We start from the raw sequence: 25,518 nt of genomic DNA, 5'->3' as shown, positions 1-25,518 counted from the left end.
TTTCATTCAGTCAACTTCATTAGCTCATAACAGGAGTGCTTAAATTTATGGTGTGTTTCAATACACTGCTGTAAAATAAAACGTGTTGTGAATAAAACCATATCCGGTCACTCAAACCAAAAGGGAAACAAAAGACGGCGTCATATGTCGCCTGTCCTGTTGGTTCTGGCATGACTGACTGGACTTCCCTGATGTAACAGTGATGAGGAAAGAATCAGAGAGGAACAGACACATCTGCAGAGCCGGTGCAGGATGTGTCTTGTTGCACGTGTCGCTCCCGCCCTGTTAACATCAGCAGCAAGGCTTTCATAACTAGAGACTATAGAGACTGTTCATGCAGAGTTAAAGTTTCCACGAACACAAGAGAGTGGATATCTACTGTAAATGGTGAATGCAGATATAGAATACATAGAGCTGTTTGGACGCTGAAACTACTAGGCCTGTGTTGAAAAAATCGATTTCCCAATTCCAAATCGATGCTCATATTAATTCCTAAAAATCGATTCATATGTCTAAAGATCGATTTATTTATTTTTTTTCTATTTATTTATGTATTATTATTTTCTCATCATTACATTACAACTTTTGGTTATTTTTTTGTTTATCCCCAAAAAAGGAATGTTTTGTTGGACACGAGAATAACTGGTGCCATGTTTTTGCCTTAAATATGTTTAAAGGTATGAAAACATTAAAGTGTTCAGTTATAATTGCATAAATTGTCTATATTTCATTACTTTACTGTCTTGGGGTTACATTTGCAAAAAATGCTAAAAACCAAATTCTCATAAATTAAAAACCAAAATAGACCGAAAAAGGAACAAATAAAAACGGAATGTGGGAAAAAATAAAACCGATTTCATCTGACTCTGTTTGCTGCCCTGGATCTGTTTGGTAATTCTGACCCACATGATGTTTCTGAAAGCAGTTCTATCAGCATTCTGGGAGCTGATTGGTCCTTACAGCATCATTAGCTGCCAATACTTGCTGTTTAATCTCAATTTAGTAGTAATATTTTGCTTAACTACAGTCATATAATTCATGCAACAGCTCAAAAAACTGTTTTAATAACACTAACCCAAATCAATATCGGAATCGAATCGAATCGGATCGAATCAAATCTTGATAATCGATTCTGACTCTTAAGAATCGGAATCGAATCAATTCTTGACATTCGAATCGATCCCCAGCCCTAGAAACTACATGCTCGTGCTTACGGGATCATATGGGCACTTTCCATGTATTTATATAATATAAACTGTCCATTGATGGAGTAAACATTGCACTGAAAGGATGCAGCAATCCAGACCTTTGATAAATTAAAAAAAACAACAAAAAAAGCACAAAAAAGTTGCAAATTTGTGGTGTTGAGCTCATGTCCAATAATATGACTAGTGAATGAATAACTGCATGCATTTGTGGTGTTTCAGTACAGCAACACTGGTGATAACCACAATCTGCGTAAGAGTGTAGTTGGCTGTCTTTGCTACCCACAACCACAAAGCCGTGAGTGTGGCTGCTACTGTGCACAATCCTGTCGGAGGAGATAAACTATGTTAGTAGGACTTCACACCTAAAAATAAATGGTCACATTAGAGACAGCAGTGTGGAAGTTTTAGGGATTGTTTTAAAAAAGGTGTTGGAGTGTGAAGTCTGCTGGGAGCTGATATGGAGATATGCAACGCCTAAAAAGACTCAGCTGCACAGTCATCATCCTGCAGCAGCGTTTAAAGTTAAACTGTTCTTGGATGTATAAAACCGTCACATCGTTTTTGCATTTGCTAGTTTAATCTTAGCTGTTGTATCTTTGACCTGCATTTCTTTCTAGTCTAGTCATTTTCTCTACATTTTTTTAGTGCATTTGGTGCATTTAAGGAAAGAGATATTGCTAAATCGTAACCTTTATGAGCGGTGGCGTAATATCCATACAGACCTTAGTCCAGCTGACGTCAGGACTCGGTACTCCCTGGGCCCGGCACGGTAGCGATAGCGGCTTTCCTTCAACTGTGCTAAATACTTGTGGGCCATGCTGGATAGTAGGAATTACTGTGGACACAACAACAAAATGTGAATCAGGTTTAGTTTGTTTGTCTTTACATGATTTTCTGAATGCAATAACACATCCTCATGTTCTACACTTCCTGTGCAACAGAGCCGGGAGTGAATGTTGTAAATCTTGTGCAGCTTTGCTGTACCTGGACGACGTCTCCCCCCCCGAACATGCAGTACTGAACCTGGGTTTTTTCGCCTGTCCTTGCTGTTTTATTTTTCTTGGTTTTGATTTAGTGCATCTGCAGACAAGCGCAGCCCTTGAAAACTCATTGCATTTTCTTGGAAATTGGAATAAAAATGTGATGCAGCTGAACGTTTAAACACATGAGTAGTGAGCAATGGAGGAAATTATAGATAAAAGTGACAGAAAAGAGGCATTGATTTGATGTAGCGCAAAACATTTCCCTGATAGCAAAATATGAGCGAATCAACGTTGAAATACAGGCAGAAATACTGCGTCCACGTTGAAGCCTGGCCGGCGACAGACAGAATACGTTGATTCGACATCGATTAGACGTTCGTGTTAAAATTCATCCACAAAACAAAATCTTTTCAACATCGGTTGATCGACTACAACTGGATGATTGTTTGATCCACCATCAATCGTCAACCTTTACCAAAAATCTACCTTTTTTGACCATAATTCAACATTGAATTAACATCTTTTGCAAAATAATTTCTTCTCAGAAGCTGTTAATACTCATCATAACAGAAAAATATGAGCTGTACTTAATAATTATGGTTCTAAACACAAAAACAAATGTAGAATTAAAATGAAAACATTGAAAAAAAAATAGGAAATCCTTAATCACTGACATACGGATGCATGGCACATTTACATTAAAGCCTTGCATTATCTGCCAAAATATGACATTTCCCAAATTCTTGTTGCGTCTGTACTGATACACAAATAACTGTTGTTCAAGAACTCCACAAGGTATTTCTGAGACCCAAGAACAAACTTTTTGCACATCTGTGTGCTTGTTACCATAAACATTGACAGTGGTTGTATGGTTGGTCGCCCCGACAGCGTTCTCAGCCAAACACGTGTAGTCGCCCGCATCCTCCAGTCGGACTCTCTCAATATTCAGACTGCCGTCCCTCCTCACTGTTAAATATTGATCCGAGGTCACCTAGCAGATTAAACATGGAAGAGATTGGAATAAAGTTATTCGGGTTCACGATATATAGAAAAACCCTGAACTTCCTCTCTGTTTTCTCACCAGGCCATAGTTGTGCAGCCACTGTCTCTCAGGCAGCGGATTCCCGGCCAGCAGCACGCAGGGAAGCACCACCTGCTGGTCCTCGATTACGCTCAGCTCTGCCGGACTCAGTGCAATGACAGGTGAAACTGTAGACAGTAAAAGGATCGTGTAAATAATCAGGGAGTCTGAAGGGATGACGAGAAGCTGAGGTTAAAACCATCTGTGGATTTCTGACATTGTTGGGGATTTTCTGGAAACAGACCTTGTGGAGAGGCACAAAATTCAGAAAACAGCAGACATAACTCTAACTCCATGTCAACAAGATGAATAGTAAATTCATTCACTCTCTTAAATCTTTATAAAGACGAAAGGGGTTTACCATCACTGATTTCAAAGGAAACACGTCAATATCTGTACAGTTTCCCCTGTAAACATTTTCCACCCAGATGCTAAGCTCTTCTTTTCTCGCATATACGAGCTATCGTCACCCGTGTACGGTACATAAACGCTCAAGCGATGAGACGCATCGTCCCGTTTATCGGAATAGTTTGGGATTTTCACACAGACGGCAGTGATGTCATATTTCAGGGTGTTGTCCAGGGGAATTTGATGACCTCCCTCACAGGCCTGGGAACACAGCTTTTGACACGCACATGGAAACACACAAAGAGACGCACGTGCACACAAGCAGTGGATACGGGAACTCTTGAAATAACTGTTGAAATGAGAGCGCTGCTGATGGGATTCTGCAACTGGGTGTGCCTATCTGCTCAGGATGTTGTCTGCAGAGAATCAGGGGGATTCATGTCATCTGGGGTAATATATATCGACCGGGTAATATACTGCATGTCAGCTGGGATGGGTTTGTACTCCATAACTTTTGGTCTGCATTTAAAAATTAAGGAACCATGCAGAGACGGAGTGATACTGGAAGGTGGTTTCCAAAGCACATGAGCGCCCACACTCCCACTGAAACACGCCAGTACCGTATATCCATATGTAAAGACAGATACACACTTGCAGAGAGAAAAAGACAGATGTTGGCAATCAAAATGAATTAATTTTAAAAGAATGCCTTGATATTTGGTCGTTAACAGTGATTAAATACATGCTGGGACGTAGATTTATATACATCACAACTCAAAAGCTGACCTCATCAGGGGAAAATGAAGGACGATGCACTTCATATCTCTAGGGCCCAAACAGTATTAACAAGGCCTTGTCTTGAAGGTTTATAAAATGTCTATGTGCAAATTAATGTACTTCTAAAATGTAGATAAGATCAGGAATAACGACACCAACGCTGAGCGAGACTGCTGTGCAACTGCTGAAAAGTCTGCAATGCAAAATTGAGGGAAAACATTTGCTGCATGATAAAAACAGCTCGTGCATGATCGGAAGTCTTTGGCAACCTCGTGGAAATGTTATCTCCATTGAAGCCAAGTGGGGGAAGTGTCTCACCCTGGAATTATGCATTGTAAAAGGACAAGAGTCTAAATGTTTGAAAGAATGAGTGGGCCCAGAAAAAAAAAAAAAAGAAATACCGGTGGTTTGAATTTATGCTTTTTCAAACTTTGGGAACTAAACATTGAGCCAGACTTTCTCAGATGGCCATTGGGGGACTGGAATATGATGCAGATGTGACAGCTGTGCAACGGATGCTTGTAAACACTCCTGTTTTTACATTGCACCTTTCGGCACATTGTGTTTGAAGTGACTTTGAGACCACGATGACAACTGCCAGAAAACTTGAATTACGTACAAACTGCAGCATTCGCCAGCCATTGTGCTCTTGCTTTGTACTTATCTGACTGGGAGGTTTTGTGCTCATTCAGACTTATTCTTATTCAGAAGAACAAACTGTTCTTACCAAGTCCAGTCACGGTGATCCTCGCCTGGGTCTGAATCCGACCAAAGTGATTTTGGGCCTCGCAGATATACACCGCTTCATCTTCCACCCAGAGATCTGACAGAAAAAAAAGTCATTAAAATATGAACTTAAATGCAAACCACCAAATGTATTTTGCATTTATTGCACATCCATTTAACTAGCTAATAGACCTACTATGAATATGCAGAACTCCTTTCTTCTGCGAGATAAGGCCATGTGTGTGTGGCCTGCTGAACAGAGGGGAGCCGTCCTCCCTCCTCCAGGTGACCTTGGGCTCAGGGTGCCCGTGGGCATAACACGTCAAGGTCACGTTAGAGCCGATGTCTGCCGCCACATCTTGGGGCTCTCTAGTAAATTTTGGTGCAGCTAGAGAGAGAAAGCGGCAACATTAACATTTTTATATAAAATGACATACAATGAAAGCCAGCAGCATTTTCCGTATATTGACTTGGCATAATCTTTAGGCCGGACACCCATCCATCTAGCAGCAGATAGCAGGTAAATATTCCAACAGCTTCTCATAGAAGCACTGAAGTGCAGAGGTGTCAAGTAACTAAGTACAAATACTTCGTTACCTTACTTAAGTAGAAATTTTGGTTATCTATACTTCACTGGAGTAATTATTTTTCAGACGACTTTTTACTTTTACTCCTTACATTTTCACGCAATTATCTGTACTTTTTACTCCTTACATTTTAAAAACAGCCTTGTTACTCTATTTCATTTCGGCCTTTAAAAAAAAACTATCCAGTTAAATTGCTCCATCCAGATAGAGTGAATTTGGTTGTGGTTGTTTCAGATGTTCTTGTCCAGTTTTGTTTTTACATCCGTTCCCTCAGATTCCTGCAACTAAACTTGGATGTACATTCCAATAAAGGTTAGGATAAATGATAACATGCCTCTGAAGTTTGACTTTTTGCACCATTACAATACTTATAGGCAACTAGTCATCATATCTCCTGCTCTCTGAAACACATGTTAATGCTCAATAGTACACATATATGGTTCTTTAATATATTTGCATTATACTAAGATACATTCATTTTCAATAGCTTTTGTCCTTAATGGCTTTTTTCCCCCTTACATTACTTTTATTTTCATACTTTAAGTAGTTTTGAAACCAGTACTTTTATACTTTTACTTGAGTAAAAAACTTGAGTTGATACTTCAACTTCTACAGGAGTATTTTCAAACTCTAGTATCTATACTTCTACCTGAGTAATGAATGTGAATACTTTTGACACCTCTGCTGAAGTGAGTCTTGAACCACGATGCAGTCCCAAACTCGTTTCACCATTATCATCCACCACAACACAGTAGACCCACAATTCAGTCTGGCAACACTTGATATCACTCCGTTTAATGTTAATAGGCAGCAACACTGTTGACGCTGCCGATGCTTGCATGTGCACAAGGGCTGATAAAAGTAAGTAAGTAAGTGAAGTTTATTTGTATAGCACCATTCACACAAGGTGCTTCACAAAAAATAAAACAACATCAATACTAACATGAATAAAAGACTAAAATAAAAATATAATAAAAACAAGACGATACAGATATAAAACTCCTAGAATAAAGTACTTAAAATCAACATGATGGTCATAAAACAACAGCATTGATGGAGTCCAGAAAACGTTAAGACGGCGGGGGATCGTTCCAGAGCCTCGGTGCGACGGTCTAGGTAGACTTTTATTCATCCCCAAGAGGGAATTCATTCGTCACAGCAGCACGACACAGAACAGAAAAAAATGGGACAGACGAATAATAAATGAATTACATAAAAAACATAGAAAGACTGTACACAGCTTACTGCATAAAAAAACATTAAAAAACGCTCAGTAAAAAAAAGGATATAAAAACAGTAAAAGTGCAGTGTTTTGTTTTTTTTTTATCAGTAATGTCATGTGATTGTCACTAGATAATGATAAGATAAGAACTGTTTAAAAAGTCTAACTGCCATTGGGATGAAAGACTTCCGGAAGCGCTCTGTCTTGCACTGGGGGTGTTTCCGTCTGCCACTGCGGGAGCTTACCAGGGCGCTCACCGTCACATGCAGGGGGTGGGAGGATTTGTCCATTGTAGATGTCAGTTTCTGCAACATTCTCCTCTCACCCATCTGCTCAACAGACTCGAGAGGGCCTTGCCAGGACAAAACTAGCTTTTTTGATCAGCTTAGTAATTTTTTTCTTGTCCCTTTCTGAGCTCCCCCCTCTCCAACACACAACAGAACACTATACACAACACAATACTATCATAAAAGGTGTTTAAAAGTGGTCTACAGACTCCAAAACGACCTCAGTCTCCTTAGCAGGTGTAGCTGACTTTGTCCCTTTTTGGCATCAGTGTTGTCTGCCCAGTCCAGTCTGTTATTCAGGTGAATACCCAGGTATTTGTACGATTTTACAGACAGTTCTTTCTTGTTTAAGCAAGAAAACAAACGGTTGCAGTAGTCCAAACAAGACGACACAAAAACATGAATAATTAGCTCAAGATAATTTTTTGAAACAACTGTTCTTAGTTTGGAGATATTCCTTAACTGGTAAAAAGAGTTCCTCATCAGCTGTTTGGAGTTTTTTTCTAACAATATTTCTTTGTCAAAGACAACACCAAGATTTCTTAGGCTGGACTTAAAAGAGACACTCAAATCGCCTAGAAATTGGCTGATAGCTGGAATGACATCATCAGGGCCAATGACCAGCACTTCAGTTTTATCTGAGTTCAACTGCAGAGAATTTGCTCCGAGCCACTGTTTTATCTACACAAGGCACTCCATCAAGGAGTTCAATTCCTGAACCTCAGAAGAACCTTAAAAGAGCAGTACAGCTGGATATCAAATAAATGGTATGAAACATCAGAAAACTTCTGGATTTTCTTACCCAACGGGATAACAAATAATAAAAACAGTGAGTCTTTGCGGTTAAAAACCCCATTTGTACATTTCTGTTTATACATTTTATCTGTCCTAAGTCATCCTAAGTCACTTTTTGTACAGTCTCATATCCGGCACTTTAAAGCGACACTACGTAACTTTTCCACCTTAATATCATATTTCCAGAGTCATTGTGATGGTACATCAACTTCCAACAGACACCTCTGTCATGATCTGAGGGGTCTGTATCACCTTCACTGGCACTATGTAACTTTGAGGAGCATGGTAGGAACCCTGCCACACTAAAAAACTACAAATCGTTACGACTTTGACTGCTTTACGGCATACGTCACTTCCCCCTCCTTCCCGATTCTCAGTCGCGACGAAAATGGGCGGGGCTTGGAGCGCAGAGCTCCGCAGAACCTGTTGCTGCGTTGTGGCTGCAGCAGCTCCACACAACAGACGTGGGGAAAAGATCCTAATGGTTTAACTTTTCAACGGTTTCCTGCTCGGAGGCAGAACCACGCAGGCCAAGTATCTGATATAACAAAGTAAAAGAGTGAAAGAGCCGTCGGCTCGCTTTGGATCGCGGCTGTAACGACCAAACACACAGTAAAGCATGATTTATGGTTCTGCGTTAAATCGACGCAGACCCACGGCGTAGGGTACGTGGCGACGCGCAACGTACGGCGCGCGTCGCCGCGTACCCTACGCCGTAGGCTCTGCGTCGATTTAACGCAGAACCATAAACAGCCTTAAACCGCAAACACTCACACAGACGGGCGTCGGATCAAAACACGGGTTTTATTCCCCACTTCTCCAGCTAAACGCAGTTGCTGGCCAGCTCTCTGCGGTGCAATTAACCCCAATCTTCAGATAAAACTAGTTTGTTGAGGAAAAAATATTAACTCTTATTTGTAGCTGCAGAGGAAAAAAATAATCTCACGAGGAGCCTCTTCAACATAATATAGCAGTCAAAAAAAAAAGAAAAGAGAAGTAAGAGGGATACAAAACATGTACTGTATGTTGTACTATTATACAAATTTATTGAAACACATGGCTCTTCAGGGATTCAGGGATCTCTTAGGGATTTCATATGGATCCAGACCGTTAATAATCATTATTTTCTCCATATACTGCTCCCTGGCTTCCTTGTTTAAGATATCCCGGTAAATTCCTGTTCCTTTCCAGCAGTTTAACATCTTTTTTTGCGTTCCTTGCAAAGTCCTGTGCATCATTACATGTAGCCATTACTCAAGTTTATATAGGAGGTCATGGACCACTGGCCCACGACCCATGAGGTCTAAAGACCGGTCCTGGTAAACCCATAAGCTGCATCAGGTTTTAATGCTTAAATGCCCAAAATGAAATGTCGCTGTCTTTCATTTTACAATGAAGTCAAATAATCAGTTCAAGTCACCAGAGAACATACTTGCATCATTCATGCATCTGCTCGCACAAATATTCACCCATGACGTCAATGAGGGGGATTAAAAAGAGAGATCAATTATTTAAAACAGATTTTATAGTTCAGAATATGAGAAAATATCAAAAGCTCAATATCTGGTGGGATACAGAAAACAACAGTCAACAATCTGTTGGAACCTTTCAACATAAGCGATGACGTGTTTGTGCTAATACGATATTGGCCGCGCTCGCTGCTACTCTCACCTCCGACGTCGAGAGAGATCTTCCCCGACGAGGTGCCGGCAGCGTTGACAGCCACACAGGTGTAGTCTCCAGAATCGATGTCCCGGCTTTGCTTGATGGTAAGTGTTCCCCCCAGTGGGTCCACAACCAAGAGGGATGAAGAATGCAGCTGAACATCACCTTGAAATTAAGAAAATAGGCTTAGGCTATTTACACCCGGGTGCAAGTACTGATGCGTAGGCTATTTACACCCTGCTACCAATATCAATGTATGATATAGTAGGTTAAATTAGATTACCGTATTTTCTGGACTATAAGCCGCTACTTTTTTCATAGGTTTTCAACCATGCGGCTTATACAAAGGTGCAGCTATTCTGTGGATTTTTCTTCCACCGCTCGGGGCGCTCTAACCAGAATTAGAATAAAAACTTAGACAAAATAAATGCAAAGAAGAATACACTACTACTTCTTTAGCAGATAGAAGTAGGTAGAAGCAGATTTCAAACAGATAAATAGATAAATAAATACCGGTTATTTTCTCTTGGTTCTGTCCAGTTTTAATCAGCAAAGTTGTTGCCGTGTTAAAAGACACTGTTAGGAAAGGATCTATTTAGGTACAAACATGTACATCATTTACAGTTCAAAATCATTCTGTACAAGTATTAAATATCTAATCTAACAACATAAATATCTGCGGCTTGCATATATATATTTTTTTAAATAGAGCGGATGCTGCTTGTATGCAGGTGCGTCTTGTATATCTTTTTTTCATAATTTTTTAAAAAATAGAGCGGATGCGCCTTATATGCAGGTGCGGCTTATAGTCCAGAAAATACGGTAGATTAGCCTTTATTTCTCACTCAATGGGGAAACTCACTTTGTTCAGCAGCAGTACACTTAACACACACATGCAGGGGAGGGGTAAAAAAGTAGAAAACTAAAAAATATATAATTTCGAAATATAGACAGTATATACATTGGAATGAAAATAAAAGTAGTGCGAAATACTGTGAAAATACCCCATGTAATGCCACATGGAATGGCTTCAAACCTACAAGCAGCTCAACAGTGATTGAGAGGTATTCACACCACTTTTGATAAACTTCATTTAATCTCTTCAAAATATCTCACAATGACATAAGAGCAAAAAATGTTCATACAAAAGTGTGAGAGCAGACGTTTGCCCGGCTCTATTGTTTGACATGGTTCCAATTTTAGAGTGGTGCACAATGCACATTTGTTTTCATATGTCAACAGGGTGTGAATAGCTCAGCTAATGGGGGCTTGCTATTTGTACCCGGGTGCAAATAGTCACTCCGAAGAAAATAAAGCAGTGGCGTGAGTATGATCTCTATTCTGAATCTTTGCTTTGTGAAACAGCACAATAGACTTTGAAGGCCTTCTTTTAACTACTAAGGTGTTACCTTTGTACCACCGGATCTCAGGCTGAGGGATTCCAGATGCAGAGCAGGCCATCACCGCGGTTTCTCCGATGCTAATAAGAATCTCAGTAAACGCTACGGTCACCACAGGAGATTCTAGGAGAGAAGAGATGTTAGGAGACAGATGAAAGACAGATCAAAGGCTGATGCTAATGTTATATGTCTTTTTTTGTGGCACATACCAGTGTAGGTGAGGATGGAGGTCATGGTGTCAGTGCCAGCCAGGTTGCTGGCGAGGCAGCCATACACTCCCGCATCCTTCTTCTCCAGGCTTCTTATAACCAGAGAGCCATCGGGAGCCATTCTGTGTCTGAAAATGAGACGCAAGATGAACAGTTCAACTGTTAAAGACAACATTTAGGGTGTTTTTAATCTCAATATAGATAATACACATGTCAAATAGGGGGAAAAAAATGTTTTATGTGTATTATTTCATATCTCAGCCATGAAAAGGTTAAGCAGCTCATTGAACTTTCGGTCTCTTTGCAGGTTACTTTTGGCAAAAAACTGTTGCAGGGTGACAATCTGAAGGTTTTCACACAATTCAACAGTGTATTATAAACCAAAGTAAAAGTACAGCGTCATAATCATAGCATCCATAAAACACATTACGCATCTTCATCCAGTTCTTTCTCCATTGTGAGTGAAGAGGTTAAATACAGAGACCGGACATGCTGGGAGGCCGACGGGTTGACAAATGAATCTGACACAGTGACTGGAAACAACTGTAGAGTTACCGTATTTTCCGCACTATAAGGCGCACCTAAAAGCCTTTCATTTTCTCAAAAACCGGCAGTGCGCCTTATAATTGATCATTACGGTAATTTCGTTACTGTAGCCAGGGGGATTGTGGGTAATGTAGTTGGTGTCGCCAAAGTAACGGCGCTAAAAACGTCAGGAATCATCACAGACGTTCAAGACAACAGCAGCGACGCAGACTTTTCTTCTTGTTTTTTTTTTGCATTTGCTGTAGGATTTTGTAGCATTTCCTGTAGCACAGCTCCATCAGGTAGATACGTAACTCAACCCCAGCCACTATAGCAGTGTTTATCAATCCTGGTCCTCGTGGGCCCCTGTCCTGCATGTTTTAGATGCTTCCCTGCTTCAACACACCGTGATAAAAGTACCTGTGTCATCAACAGAGTTGTGCAGAACTTTGTGACAAGCTAATGAGGACCTTTAATTAGAATCAGGTGTGTTGGTGCAGGGAAACATGCAGGACAGGGGCTCACGAGGACCAGGATTGAGAAACACTGCACTATAGTATGGTATTTTACCATATATTTAGTGCGCCTTATAATGCGGTGTGCCTTATAGTGTGGAAAATACGGTAATAAAAAGAAAATGTGCAGAGAGAAAGGAGGTCAGTTCACCTGCTGGACGCCATCATGAACATGTCGTTGTGGGTCCAGACCAGGCGGGGTACGGGGTAGCCGCTGGCCGAGCACCTGATCCTCACGTCATCTCCCGCCACAAAGGTCTGATTCCGTGGCTCCACTGAGACGCTCGGCACCTCTAGTCGGACAGAGGGGATCAAAACGTGACAACAGATCTTCTGACCGCTCACCAAATAAGACAGTGGTGCTCAAGTTTAATCGGTCGTCTCACAACAGATATCCAGTGCTTACATTGATATCAGTAGACGACTCAGTGAAACACCAAAGGCAACATGGGTTGTGAAAATAAAACATGAAATGACGTATCGTAACATCAGTAAGGGATCAGAAATGAGGCTTTATCACAAGCATATTACCACATTGCAACGGAGGTTCTTCCAAAACTAACAGACACCGTTTCAGTTTCAGGATGGAACAGCGCCCAAACTTTTACTGTCGCTGTAACAGCAGGATTCATGACCGCCGTCGCGTCTTTCAAATCATTTTCTTTTTATTGGTAAAACAGTAGGGGACGTTGTATCCAGAGAATCCGTAGACTCAAATTGATTCATGATGTGTAGCCTTTTTATGACCTTCTGAATCCTCGGTTTTGTTGCAGAATCCGGATGAGAGACACTCAAGTACAGTAGGTGTGGAGGAATGTGCAGCGCTACGTTCAGGGCCTTCCACTTCAATCACGGAGATGTCACCATTTGAAAGATATACAACGCATTGAGCAGATGCTGGAAATAACTTCACAGAGATATTTGGATACATTGCAATCGTGACTTGCACATTTCCAGGGTATGGATCCTTAACGTTAGTGACGCCTAAGGCCAAGTTTCACAAATTAAAAGGTAAAAAAAGAAGGGCGTTTGAATGCCACAAACCTCTATTTATCTGTTTTTTACATCTAAATGAGTTTTGCTCAAACACATCACCAGGTAATTGTGCCCTGAGGGGTTGGAGACACCTCTGAGATCAGACATAAAGTGGTTTCAGTGAGTGAACATGCATCTTTCTGGGCTGAGTCAGCAGCAGTCGTAATATGCCATGTCTACGCTGGTCTGTCCACATTTATATCACAGTTTACATTAATCAAGAAAGTAACTCAAAAACATTCAACATAATTTCTGCTTTTGAATCATATCTTGATTGGCAGCGTACAATAGCATACATCAGATCCAGCACTGGAAAGGAATAACAAATTACAACGGATAAAAATCTCCTTTTTTATCCCCTTTGCTCTCAAACAAACTTCTGTCTGTTTCTTCAATAACTGGGCAAAAAAATTATATTGCTATAGTTGTAACCATACTGTTTTGAAACAAAATCGTTTTACATGAATGATAATTGGTGTAATAAATACAGCTCTGAGACAAAACTCAAGTTATATTATCATTTGAAACAATTTATTAGCAGAGACAGAGAAGTAAAATGGAAAGAAAAACGCATTTGGTTTTAAAGTTTGCCAGATTGATGTAACTGTGTTACGTCCAAGTGATGTCAGATCCCAGCAGGCTTGACTTGCTTCAAAGTGAGGCTAATCACTAAGACAGAACTGTCCAGGGGGTAATTAGGAAAGCCCCAGGGGCTGCTAACAGCTGTTTCAGAGAAAAAAAAGAGATGACGCTTAAAAAGAAAAAGAAAAATCTTTTTTTTTCCTTCTTTTTTTCTGTCAAACATCAAAACCTTTTAAAAGACGCAGACAAAAACGTGTCTAAGCCTCGGCGAGCAGCATGTGGATTCTTAATCACCCTTTCCTGGGACTGCTGGTTGTCCGGCGGAGCAAATACGGGATGTTCTCCTGAACAGACTGGATCATGTAGAGCAAAGTTATTCACTTCTTTACGCGTACTAAAACCAACTCAGTCGGTTCTGGCTCGGATCAACGGCCCATAATAAACTAAAGCAGCTCTTATATTTCACCGCCTCTTGCCAGGTTGTAACTGATGTTATCCAGTAATCTTATTTGTAGCAAGAAAGCTTTCCTACTTCAGTAACATTCCAAACAAAGTTTTTGATGATTGAAATGACCACTTGAGGGAGAATCAGTCAGTAATAACCAGAAGTGGGTAGAGTAGCCAAAGATTGTACTCAAGTAAAAGTACTGTTACTTCAGAATAATTTGACTCAAGTAGAAGTAAAAAGTAGCCATCCAAATAATTACTTGAGTAAAAGTAAAAAAGTACTTGGTGAAAAAACTACTCAAGTATTGAGTAACTGTTGAGTAACGCCTGATTAATTTTTTTTAACACAACCACTCAAACAGACAAAAGTACAAAATAATCATCTTCAGGCAAATTAAATCAATAAAATAAAATAAATTAAAATTAATAAAAAATAGCTTAAATTAAAATAATCTTAAAGTAAATTCAAGTACTTATATAAATAAATAAAATAACAGAATAAAAAATAAATTAAGCACAAGTAGCACACAATTTCAAGCCTTTGTACTTTTCTTTTTTTAACCAGGCAGAACTAGAACAAGCCCATGAACTCATATAAACTCTGTGTGTGTTTGAGTCTGTGTAAATGTGACAAAACATGCAAAAACAAACATTTTTCCCAAACAATCCCCTATTGATGTCATGAGATTGACGTGTACGCGGATAAAAGGGATAAAAGAAAAGTAACAGCTCAACGTAGCCTAATGTAGCGGAGTAAGAGTAACAGTTTCTTCTTTACAAATCTACTCAAGTAAAAGTAAAAAGTATAGTGATTCAAAACTACTCCTAAAAGTACAACATTTCCCAAAACTTACTCAAGTAAATGTAACGGAGTAAATGTAACTCGTTACTACCCACCTCTGGTAATAACAAAGTAAAAGAACAAGTTCAGCCTGAGCAACCGTGCCTCTCACCTTGAACTGTAAGATAGATCCGCTCCGCCGTCGTCCCACCCTCATTCGTAGCGACGCACTCGTACCAGCCAGAGAGTTCAGGGGTCACGGCGGACACCTGGAGCGAGAGATTGCTCAGGACGCTCACCCTTGGGTCCAGCCGGGCATCGCGGCCCCCTCGGAGCCAGGTGAAGGTAAAGTTGACGGTGCTGACGACGTGGCAGGTGAGAGTCGCAGATACGCCGGGAGAGGCGGTCACGTTACCCTCGACCGTGATGGCCGGAGGAGGCTCTGTAGCGTGGGAGCAAAGTGAACGCCGCTGTTACTTTACTGTTTAGTTTATTTAGCACATACAATAAAAAATAACATCACACAAATAAGTGCAGTTAAAAGAAACTGTGCAGATAGGAGCGAGCAAGCCAGTAAGCTTATGAGGAGCCCCCACCTAATAACATTAAACAATAAAGTTATGAGGATACAAAATCATGAAATATAAAATAAAATAAATAAATAATAAATAAAAATAAAAAATAAAAAATAAATAAATAAAATAATAAAATAAATAATACATCATAAAAATTGCATGCAGAACATGAATGAAAATAAAAAATTACTGTAGACCTATGATCACGTGATCATGAAAATATGAATATTATGCTGAACAAATGGCAACACAGAATATGAAGTACAAAAGAAACATTAACAGTGGGAAAAGCAAGAGCTTTCTTGACTACATTGTTGAATTAAATGCTCTCTTGAGCGACTTTTGAAAATGGATAGGGACCTACAATTGTTTGCAATATGGTACCAACTATTCCAAACTTTGACACCTCTAAACCTAAACAAAAATTGGCTTCTAGATTCCAGACATTTCAGCGGATGTAGGGCTAGGGCCTGCCGTGTTGAGTAAGAATGAAATTAAGAGTTTGTAGCGAAGTATGACCTAAAGTTCTCAGGAACATTTCCTTCCTCCTTGGACTGTGAACTTCAAATGATCAATAAGACAACAACCTATAAAATTATCAGTCTTTTGTCCCAAAAAACCCCACAAACAGTGTGAAGCCCTGAAAATAAAGGAATTCAAAGCAGCTGCTTGATGCTCCTTTACTGTAAAAGAAACTGAAGATACAGAAACAGCTGATTTAGATTTCAGCAGCTCATCACTTTGGGCTCTTCGTCTTCTTTTTTTTTTTTTTTTACATTATTTGTCAAATGATTTCAGTCGGTCATGGCTCTGAACTGCAGTCTAGCATTTTGACTGTTCGAACAGTTCAAATGATAATATACCTCTTCGTCAGACTCACGCCATCGTGATATGTAGAGAATGTGATTTGGCATCGTTGTTTGGAAATATGGCAGGTCTTAAAAATACATCACATCTGGGGGGCGCCACATGTTGCTCCAAAACCTGTACGCATATATCATTCCAGGTCCAATAGTGCTTCGCCAGATGTGCCAGTTACTTATGCATCGTGACAGATGCTGGGTTTTTAGCTGATCATCAAGTTCCTCATTTCAAAAAAAGGGGTTTCAAACTGTGATTGCTAAGACTGCTGGGAAGTTTTCCTCTTTGCCAAAATACATCTTAAGTCATGCACACGCATGTCTGCATTTTGTTTTAATGTTTTTTTTTTTCGTATTACATTTATGAACTGGTTTTTAAATGATTCCCAAACCCACACATCAAAGTCGAGCTTGGAGCTCACACTCCTCTATTTCTGGGTTCTTGGCGTCTTTATGAAGGCAAATGTAAAGTTTTCATCCATCATTGTATTTATGTAAATATCGCTCGCCTTGCACATTTATGAATAAACAACCGCAGCTCCAAAAAACTTTGGACATTGTGTAAAATGTAAATACGAACAGAATGATTGCAGTGTTTGCTGTGAAAAATAAAAAAACATTTGAAATGACGGAAATGGGACATTTTACCATTTGGACGGCAAAAAGTAAAAAAAAGGGAGTTGTACTAAAAAAAAAACCTGGAGGAACATCTTGTAACTATTTGAGCGAACTGGCCACAGGGCAGTGACATGAATGAGATCATCTAAGAGAGGGAAAGGCTGTCAGAAGTAAAGATGGGCAAAGGTTCAACAATCTGCACAAAATTGTGTACAAATCATATAACAATTTTAGAGTAATGATCACTGTGATAAAATTGTGAGCGATCATTATCTTAATGTCATCAAAAGACTCCAAAAACATGGAGAAATCGCGGTGCTCTTGAGACAAAGCTGGAAGATGATATCGGATTCCTGTGATCTTCGGGCAGCAGATCATTAAAAACAGGTACAACTCTGTGATAAAAATCAGAGCACAGATTCAGGAACACTTCCAGGAGACAGTTAGCTGCGTTATCCGCTATCATGCAAAGAAGGAGCCACCATACTCGATGCTATCAGCACTCAGTTCAAACGCTTGCATCTCTGATAATATGGGATGCATTAGTGCCTAAGAAATAGACTGGAAAGGAAACAAAAACATTTCTAGATGTGGAATTAAATTTGGTAAATGAGGGTTATGGAAGTAAACCTGTCATCGGATTTTGAAAGAAAAGAGTGATTGAATTTCTAGCACTGAATATTTCTGCATTGAAATTATGTATCTGGATATTTTTCAACGTTAAAATATTCAACTGCAACACATTCAACTGCAAATAATTTCAACCTCAAAAAATACAACTACAAATGTCAGCTGTCTATAACTGAATGTTACAGACACAAACCAAACTGATGGCATAAAGAATATTTAAAACACACTGAAGCCCCATTATTTTTGGACATGGCTAAAATCCCGTCACCATGGTAGCTGACAAACCAAAGTTGTAGTGGGATGATTCGTGTTCGCTCCTTTCACTGGACGCACGTTCCTGATCCTGAATCTAGAATCGATTGCTCTTCCTTGGGTTCCTTGATGTTGTTACATCTTTTGCAGCTGAATTTTTTAGGTAGAATTTTTTCCGGTTAAATAATTTGCAGTTGAATTTTTTGCAGTTGAACATTTTAACATTGAAAAACATTCAGATACAAAATTTCAATGCATTCATATTCAGTGCTAGAAATTCAATCATTTTTTTCTTTGACACAGATTTACTTCCATAGAGGGCTGTTTACTTCTCATAAAAAATCCCTTCTGTCCACTGACCGGGAGTCAAACACCCTCTACTGAATTAAAATGATCAACATGTGTCAGAGGTGCAGTTTATTCATTGAACCTTGTCTTACTTTTACATTCCCTTTGCCTTTATCCTTCATCACCATTTCTAAAAAACACCCAAAAAAACACCCAGCCTCACTGTGATGTCAATCATTTTTGCAGTGTCAAACCAGAGTAAAGACGTAAATATAAATGGAAAAGAGATGAGGGATAGGAGGGTTTGGCTGTGAGAAAAGAAGGATGTTGGGGATTTCAGCTGCGCTTTTTGGGATTAGGAAGACACAAATCTGACATCTGAGCACATAGTTTATGTGTATAAAATGAAGCGGTCTTCCATGCTGGTGAGAATGTAACTGACAATCCGAACAAAAGCCGAGGAGGATTATTTGCACCTGATTTTAAGGATGTATTACAGTAAGTAGTAACGGATGAGCTACAGTATGTCATATGCAGCTCCCTGTGTGGCTCCTTCTTACCATCTTCTGTGTCAAAACGTATTTCACTCTGTTTCTGTTCTCTCCCCTCTCCATCTTTCTTCCCTTCTGCTTGGCTTTTATCATGCTGCTGGATCTCCAGTCAATTCCAGGAAGCACAAACCTCTCTTGAAAGAAAAGACTGCATTCAGAGGCCTGTTGTGTAATTTCCCGCGACTCTGAACAGGGACAGGGGTTTGATTGAAAAATAAATGCTCCCTTGAAGATTCAGGCCAAATTTAATTTTTGCCCTGCGGTCAGACTGAAAGTATAAATCGTGACGTGATCCCTTTGGTTTTGCCTCGGCTCAAATTTTGACAGCGATCGCAAAATCATAATACAAACAATTTATCACCTCAATTATGAATTTGTCTTTGAGATAGCGGAGAGTCGCACATTCAATCATGCCGACAGCAACATCTGCGTTATTGCTGCGAGCACATGCTTAGCCTTCAACGTCCAGCGTTTTCTGTTTGATGCCGAGTTGAACTTATTATGATCTTACACAAGCCCATTTATTTTCCAAATCAGGCTAAAGTACCGCAGACCCCATGGCTGGATCACTGGGAGAAAAAAAAATGGCACAACCTTGTAAGATGTGGTTAAATGTTCCATGGAGTAACACAACTTCTGTCTTTGTGCAGAGTCCCTGCAAGGGATCTGCAGCAGGAGACATGCACATAAAACTGTGCCCACTTGGATTTTAAACCATCTGTGCATATGTAAACGTGTGTGCATTTAGTCTGCGTGTAAAAACCCTTTTGAGCAGAAAGTAAAGTTAATCTTGCAGCACCATTTCACTCACACTATTTTATCTTTCTTTATATGACTGCGTCCTGTAAGTGTTATTTTTATGGAGGTGATTCAGGACATTAAATACAGTGAGAATTAAACTGCTAACGGCTCTGCCAGAAGATCCATCACACGCCGATTGGCCTTGTTGACAGTCTAATGCTTGCCAGCCCGTGAGCATTCCTGTGTAACAGTGCTGGCTCATTAAAGGTAGGGACGGAGAGCAGCTCACGCCGGACTGTTAATAGACATAAACAAGGCCAACAGTGAACAGACAAAAGTCAACACAGCTGCCTGTGCAGGGAGCCTATCAGGAATGATGTAATGATGACATCATAAATCAGCTGTCGCTCCGTCCTGCTCAATGTATTTTATTAAAATGAAGCAACGTATTTGTACTGTATTCTTGAGCATCTGCACATATTGTGCACGAATGAGATGCAGGCTTGTCAAGGAAGAGCCTTCTTACCCGATACGTCCAGGAAGGTGCGTGCTCGTCCCGTTCCAGCGCTGTTGATGGCGATGCATTCATAGTAGCCCTCATCCTTCAGAGTTACCTGGTCTATTTCCCACGATGCACTGTCAGACTCACTGGAACCAAAACAGCCACAGGAATGGGCATGAATCTTGATTATTTAAAGAATTATGTTGAACCCCATTGATCTTCGACTAACCTTCCCTCTGATCTAGTTCAGTCAGATTTAATCAATGAGGATGCTGACCTAGAAACAAAGTTTCACCCACTTCAACATGTTTCATAACATGTTTGTTTTATTATTCTCACTTTTAACTCGCAGGAGAGGCATTTTTTAAAACCTTTAAACAGATTTTGGTTCTAAGAGGAGATAAAATGGTCATTAAAGCTGATTTAATCCCCAGTTTGCATCTACATATATGTACATGCTACTGAATTAAAAATGGTTTGCGAATCTCTAGTCCAGGGGTCGGCAACCCAAAATGTTGAAAGAGCCATATTGGACCAAACACACAAAAAACAAATATGTGGAGCCGCAAAAAATGAAAAGTCTTGTATCAGCCTTAGAATGAAGACAACACATGCTGTATGTATCTATATTAGTTAGAACTGGGGGAAGATTTTTTTTTCATTATGCACTTCGAGAAAAAAGTCGAAATGTCGAGAAAAAAGTTGAAATTTTGAAAAAAAAGTCGAAATGTCAAGATTAATGTTAAAGTACAATCTTGAGAAAAAAGTTGAAATGTCAAGAAAAAAGTCGAAATGTCGAGAAAAAAGTCAAAATTTCGAGAAAAAAGTCGAAATGTCGAGATTAAAAAGGAAAGGAAAAAGGAAAGAAAAGAGGGAAAAAAAAGAAGAAAAAAAGAAATAAAAGAAGAAAAAGAGAAAAAAGGAAAAAAAGATAAAGAAAGAAAAAAATGAAGAAAAAATGAAAAAAGAAAGAAAAAAAGGAAAAAAAAGGTTAAACATTATTAAAAAAGCTCCAGGAGCCACTAGAGCGGCGCTAAAGAGCCACACTCTGGAGCCGCGGGGTGCCGATCCCTGCTCTAGACTAATGCATCCACGATCCTCCTCACGTAAAGAGTTGGTCCACTCCCAGTCGTCTTCCGTCCCGGCTGAAACGCAGAGTGAAGGGTATCAAACTCTCCACAAGACATCTGACAGCGCCTCTTTGGAGGTAATAACCGTGAGTCGTGGCTGGCATCTCCACTTTAGGCACACCTAAGAGTGACAAAAAAAGAAATAAAACATTTACATGAAATCGCGGGCATCGTCATCTGAATGAGGGTGACAACTTCCATCACTTGCCAGGTACAATGTTGGAGAAAGAAACACTGGAGACCCTCTGGAACAGGAAACCATCCCTGTCGTATCCCGTCACCCGCAGGAAGAAAGCCTCGTCGGGTGGGATGAAGTCTGTGAGGTTCCAGAGACTGTACGGTTGGCGCTCTGGGTAGTACCGGATCGGCAGGGTTTTGATAATTGTGCCCGTAACTGTGAGGAGCTCCAGCCTGTCGGGCCGAGCAGGCGCAGAAAGTCCAGTGGTGTTCAGAAGGATGTGCGTGGGAACACCTGGGGAGTGGAGACCGTCAGTTCATATGATGGGTGACAGGAAATACAGCAAGTGGGTTTTTGATTTGTGTATGCATGGTAGGAATGGGCGATATTTTACCGTTCACGATAAACTGTCAAAAAAATTCCCCACGGTAAGAATTTGTCATCTTGCGGTAAAAACTATAAATTCCCGTTGATGACGTTTTTGTGTGAAGCTGATTTATGGTTCTGCGTTAAATTGACGCATAACGTATGTGTGAGGGAAGGAAGGAAGGAAGGAAGGAAGGAAGGAAGGAAGGAAGGAAGGAAGGAAGGAAGGAAGGAAGGAAGGAAGGAAGGAAGGAAGGAAGGAAGGAAGGAAGGAAGGAAGGAAGGAAATGAGCAAGAAAGAAAGAAAGAAAGAAAGAAAAAAGAAAGAAATGAGCCAGAAAGAAAGAAAGAAAGAAAGAAAGAAAGAAAGAAAGAAAGAAATGAGCCTGAAAGAAAGAAAGAAAGAAAGAAAGAAAGAAAGAAAGAAATGAGCCCGAAGGAAAGAAAGAAAGAAAGAAAGAAAGAAAGAAAGAAAGAAATAAATGAGCCAGAAAGAAAGAAAGAAAGAAAGGAGCCAGAAAGAAAGAAAGAAATGAGCCAGAAAGAAAGAAAGAAAGAAAGAAAGAAAGAAAGAAAGAAAGAAAGAAAGAAAGAAAGAAAGAAAGAAAAAAGAAAGAAATGAGCCAGAAAGAAAGAAAGAAAGAAAGAAAGAAAGAAAGAAAGAAAGAAAGAAAGAAAGAAAGAAAGAAAGAAAGAAAGAAAGAAAGAAAGAAAGAAAGAAAGAAAGAAAAAGAAAACAGGATAAAATCCTGTTGATGACGTTTTTGTGTAACAAACATGGCGGATCTGAGAGCGAGATAGATTTATAGTTACAAAGGTGGAGTTGAATTGGTATTTTTTTATCGTCATTTTTATCGTTATCGGGATAAATACCAGAAATTATCGTGATACATTTTTTAGTCCATACCGCCCATCCCTAATGCATGGGAAAGATTGACAATGCCGACCTTGAACTGGCCTGCTGGATGTCGTTTTGAAATCCATGGTGGGTTTCCTGGAAAACCCGGCTCGGAAGTCAATGGTGCTCAGCCCTGTGATCCGGACTGAATGCCTCCCTTCACTGGAGGTCTAATTCAAGAGAAAAGAAAAGTCAATTTTTTTTTCCATGTCCAGTTTTTGAGTTACTTGTTGATTGGGTCAGAGACACGCATTACGAAATACAACAAAAGAACAAAATAGGCTAGCCTTTGCATCAAAAACAGCTCTGAGTGGTGTTAATGACAGACACAACTTCAGGAATGTTGTGTAGCAGCCTTCTGGGATGCCAATAATCCCCACATGTTCAGACAAGCCACAATGAGTAAGTGTAATAATTATTGTCAAATGTCTCAGACCTGCGCTCACGAAGCATGGAGATGCTCAGAGATGACCTATTCGCTTAGACGCTCTTACTTCACTTAAACAAAGACAACGACTATAATCAGAGAGTATAATGGCCCGCGCTGTCTTTATCACGCGGAGGTCTTTTTGAAGCTTTGCAGAAATAAAGACGCAGTAATTACTCCGAAGTATATGTTGGTGAGCGCTGGAAACTCCTCATCCTGGGTAAAATACCTTGATGGTGTCACAAAGCAGAAAGAGGCATGCAATGCTGAGCTGTCATTTACTGTACAACCGTCTGAAATGAAAGAGAATGTGCTCATTCTCTGTATTTTACAATAATTAGCTTCTCCACTGAGATAAACATACCGGACATGATAGTGCCAGGCAGAGTAGAGGCAGAAAGAGCTGCTAGGTGTGAGGGTGAAATGTCAGCAGACGCTTTCAACACCGGTGAGTATCCCGGGTGTCCAGACATGCGTGGAGTTATCAAACCACTGGTCTTATGATTGGAGGATGACTACCGTCCCTCCTGAGCCCCGGCCACCCATAAACTGCTTCAAACAATGAAGTATCACCAGGACAAAGGCGAGAACCGCCTTAAACCCGACTGCTCACCATCGCAAAACACAAAAGCTGCAAGTGAATTACCCTGGACCTGTAGTTAGTTGTGAATAGGGCTATTATTAGGAATGAGGTTATTTAAAGGTCACGCTGTGGAAAAGAAAAAAAAGAGACAGGAAGAGTCCCTGTCATTAAAGCTGCTTATTTCCTTATGTCCTTATGTCACACCCAACCGGACAGACTATCGTGGTCAAGCCTTACATACACCATCACTGAATCTTAGAAACGAAGTGTCCGGATTGTTTTGATTTAATTTAACCTAATCTGATCCCACTTCAGTATAAGACAGGCTGGACTTAATAAATCTGTTCTTTAAGTGCAGCATGAAAAAGATGAAATTATCTTACTGATGTAATTCTGCAGGTACTAAAGGGAAAGGGGTGATTTTAGGACGAAACTGCACTCTTCCCGTCACTACGATATCCAATTAAAGGTACAGTAGATCACAAAAGATAACATGTCTATTCACACAAAGTCTGTGGCGTGGACCTGATGCGGGAACGTTATGGATCAATAGTGCAGCTGAAACCCAGCATGGCTGCATGGCTAAATCCATCGCAGTTTCAGTTTTTTGTTTTAATTATGGGCATGCCAAGCAGTGGCATGACCATATTGCAATCGTCCAGAATGGCCCAAAATGGTAAATGGTAAATGGCTTACACTTATATAGCATATGTTACTTATATAACATTGCCCAAAGGGCAATGTTGCTAGCATTTTGCTAACAAGCTAAAGTCGCCAAAGTCCCACTGTGCATCAGCGGGTGTACAGCATAAAACACGCCCGAAAAAACGAGAAAAAACATGAAATGAAGGCGATATAATGGTATACAGGAAGGTTTCCCCTTTCTTATTCTTATTCCGCACGCTTTTTTGGTCCGTTAATACGGCCCGAACCGCAACGTGCACCCATGCATGGCATACATCGTTGGATGCGTCTCCATCGTGTCTCGATGGGCATTACTTTTCTCTGTCAAAAGTGTTACCGTGGCAACGCTAGATGCCAAAAAGCAAAAAAAAAGGTGAAAATTCGAACGCTTATTGCTCGACCGAACTTTATCGTAGAGACATCGTTCAAATTTACAAACACTCGGCCCGATTGGCACTAAAGGACGGTACAACCTCATCATGCTACGTATTACGGTTTTTGCGATATTTAACTTTCAATTTAAAAAGAATTTCCATTTGACTTTGGACGCTTGTTGCTAGGCGACAGGTTATTGTAGAGACATCGTACAAATGTTTCCAGACTCGGCCCGCTGTGGACTTCAACATATTCAAATTTCATGAAGCTGTGATTTAAGGAAATTTGATGTCAAAATCCAGGCCAAATGGCCCCATTCATTCGGATGGGGTTTTTTACCATGGTGAAAAAGAAACCTATCCGTTAACGTAGCCTGAACCGGAACGTGTACGCATGCATGGCATACATCGTTAGATGCGTCTCCATCGTGCCCCCATGGGCATTACTTTTCTCAGTCAAAAGTGTTACCGTGGCGACGCTAGACGCCAAAAAGCGCGCCCCATTAATAACTATGAGGAGCACAGGAATGAATGCAATACAACCGTAAACACCTCAAACTGACATAGAACCACCCCGAACACAAACACTACAGCCCCAAACCAAAGCAGCGAGAGGGGACGAATGGGCAGTAGGGCATGCCCATATCAAAATTTCCTGAAATTTTCTAGTTCTCTCTACATTTCTTTA

At 40.2% G+C, this 25,518-nt stretch overlaps 1 protein-coding gene across 1 annotated transcript in view; it reads right to left on the bottom strand.

Moving 5' to 3' along the window:
* The window catches only part of hmcn1 (hemicentin 1), a 128,680-nt gene that overhangs the window by 71,665 nt on the left and 31,497 nt on the right, over nucleotides 1–25,518 (bottom strand). Inside the window, exons 7-20 of the mRNA XM_061738756.1 lie at nucleotides 22,812–22,932; nucleotides 21,529–21,792; nucleotides 21,297–21,441; nucleotides 20,215–20,336; nucleotides 15,346–15,615; nucleotides 12,480–12,621; nucleotides 11,289–11,416; nucleotides 11,089–11,202; nucleotides 9,686–9,844; nucleotides 5,320–5,511; nucleotides 5,125–5,220; nucleotides 3,273–3,400; nucleotides 3,038–3,182; nucleotides 1,931–2,043 (exon numbers count right to left, since the gene is read on the bottom strand). Coding sequence (XP_061594740.1) covers nucleotides 1,931–2,043; nucleotides 3,038–3,182; nucleotides 3,273–3,400; nucleotides 5,125–5,220; nucleotides 5,320–5,511; nucleotides 9,686–9,844; nucleotides 11,089–11,202; nucleotides 11,289–11,416; nucleotides 12,480–12,621; nucleotides 15,346–15,615; nucleotides 20,215–20,336; nucleotides 21,297–21,441; nucleotides 21,529–21,792; nucleotides 22,812–22,932 — 2,139 coding nt within the window. The remainder of the gene's footprint in view (nucleotides 1–1,930; nucleotides 2,044–3,037; nucleotides 3,183–3,272; nucleotides 3,401–5,124; nucleotides 5,221–5,319; nucleotides 5,512–9,685; nucleotides 9,845–11,088; nucleotides 11,203–11,288; nucleotides 11,417–12,479; nucleotides 12,622–15,345; nucleotides 15,616–20,214; nucleotides 20,337–21,296; nucleotides 21,442–21,528; nucleotides 21,793–22,811; nucleotides 22,933–25,518) is intronic.

Source organism: Cololabis saira, chromosome 13 (assembly GCF_033807715.1).
Source record: "Cololabis saira isolate AMF1-May2022 chromosome 13, fColSai1.1, whole genome shotgun sequence".
NCBI classification, from domain to species: Eukaryota; Metazoa; Chordata; class Actinopteri; order Beloniformes; family Belonidae; genus Cololabis; species Cololabis saira.
This window is presented reverse-complemented; position numbering and strand designations above follow the sequence as displayed.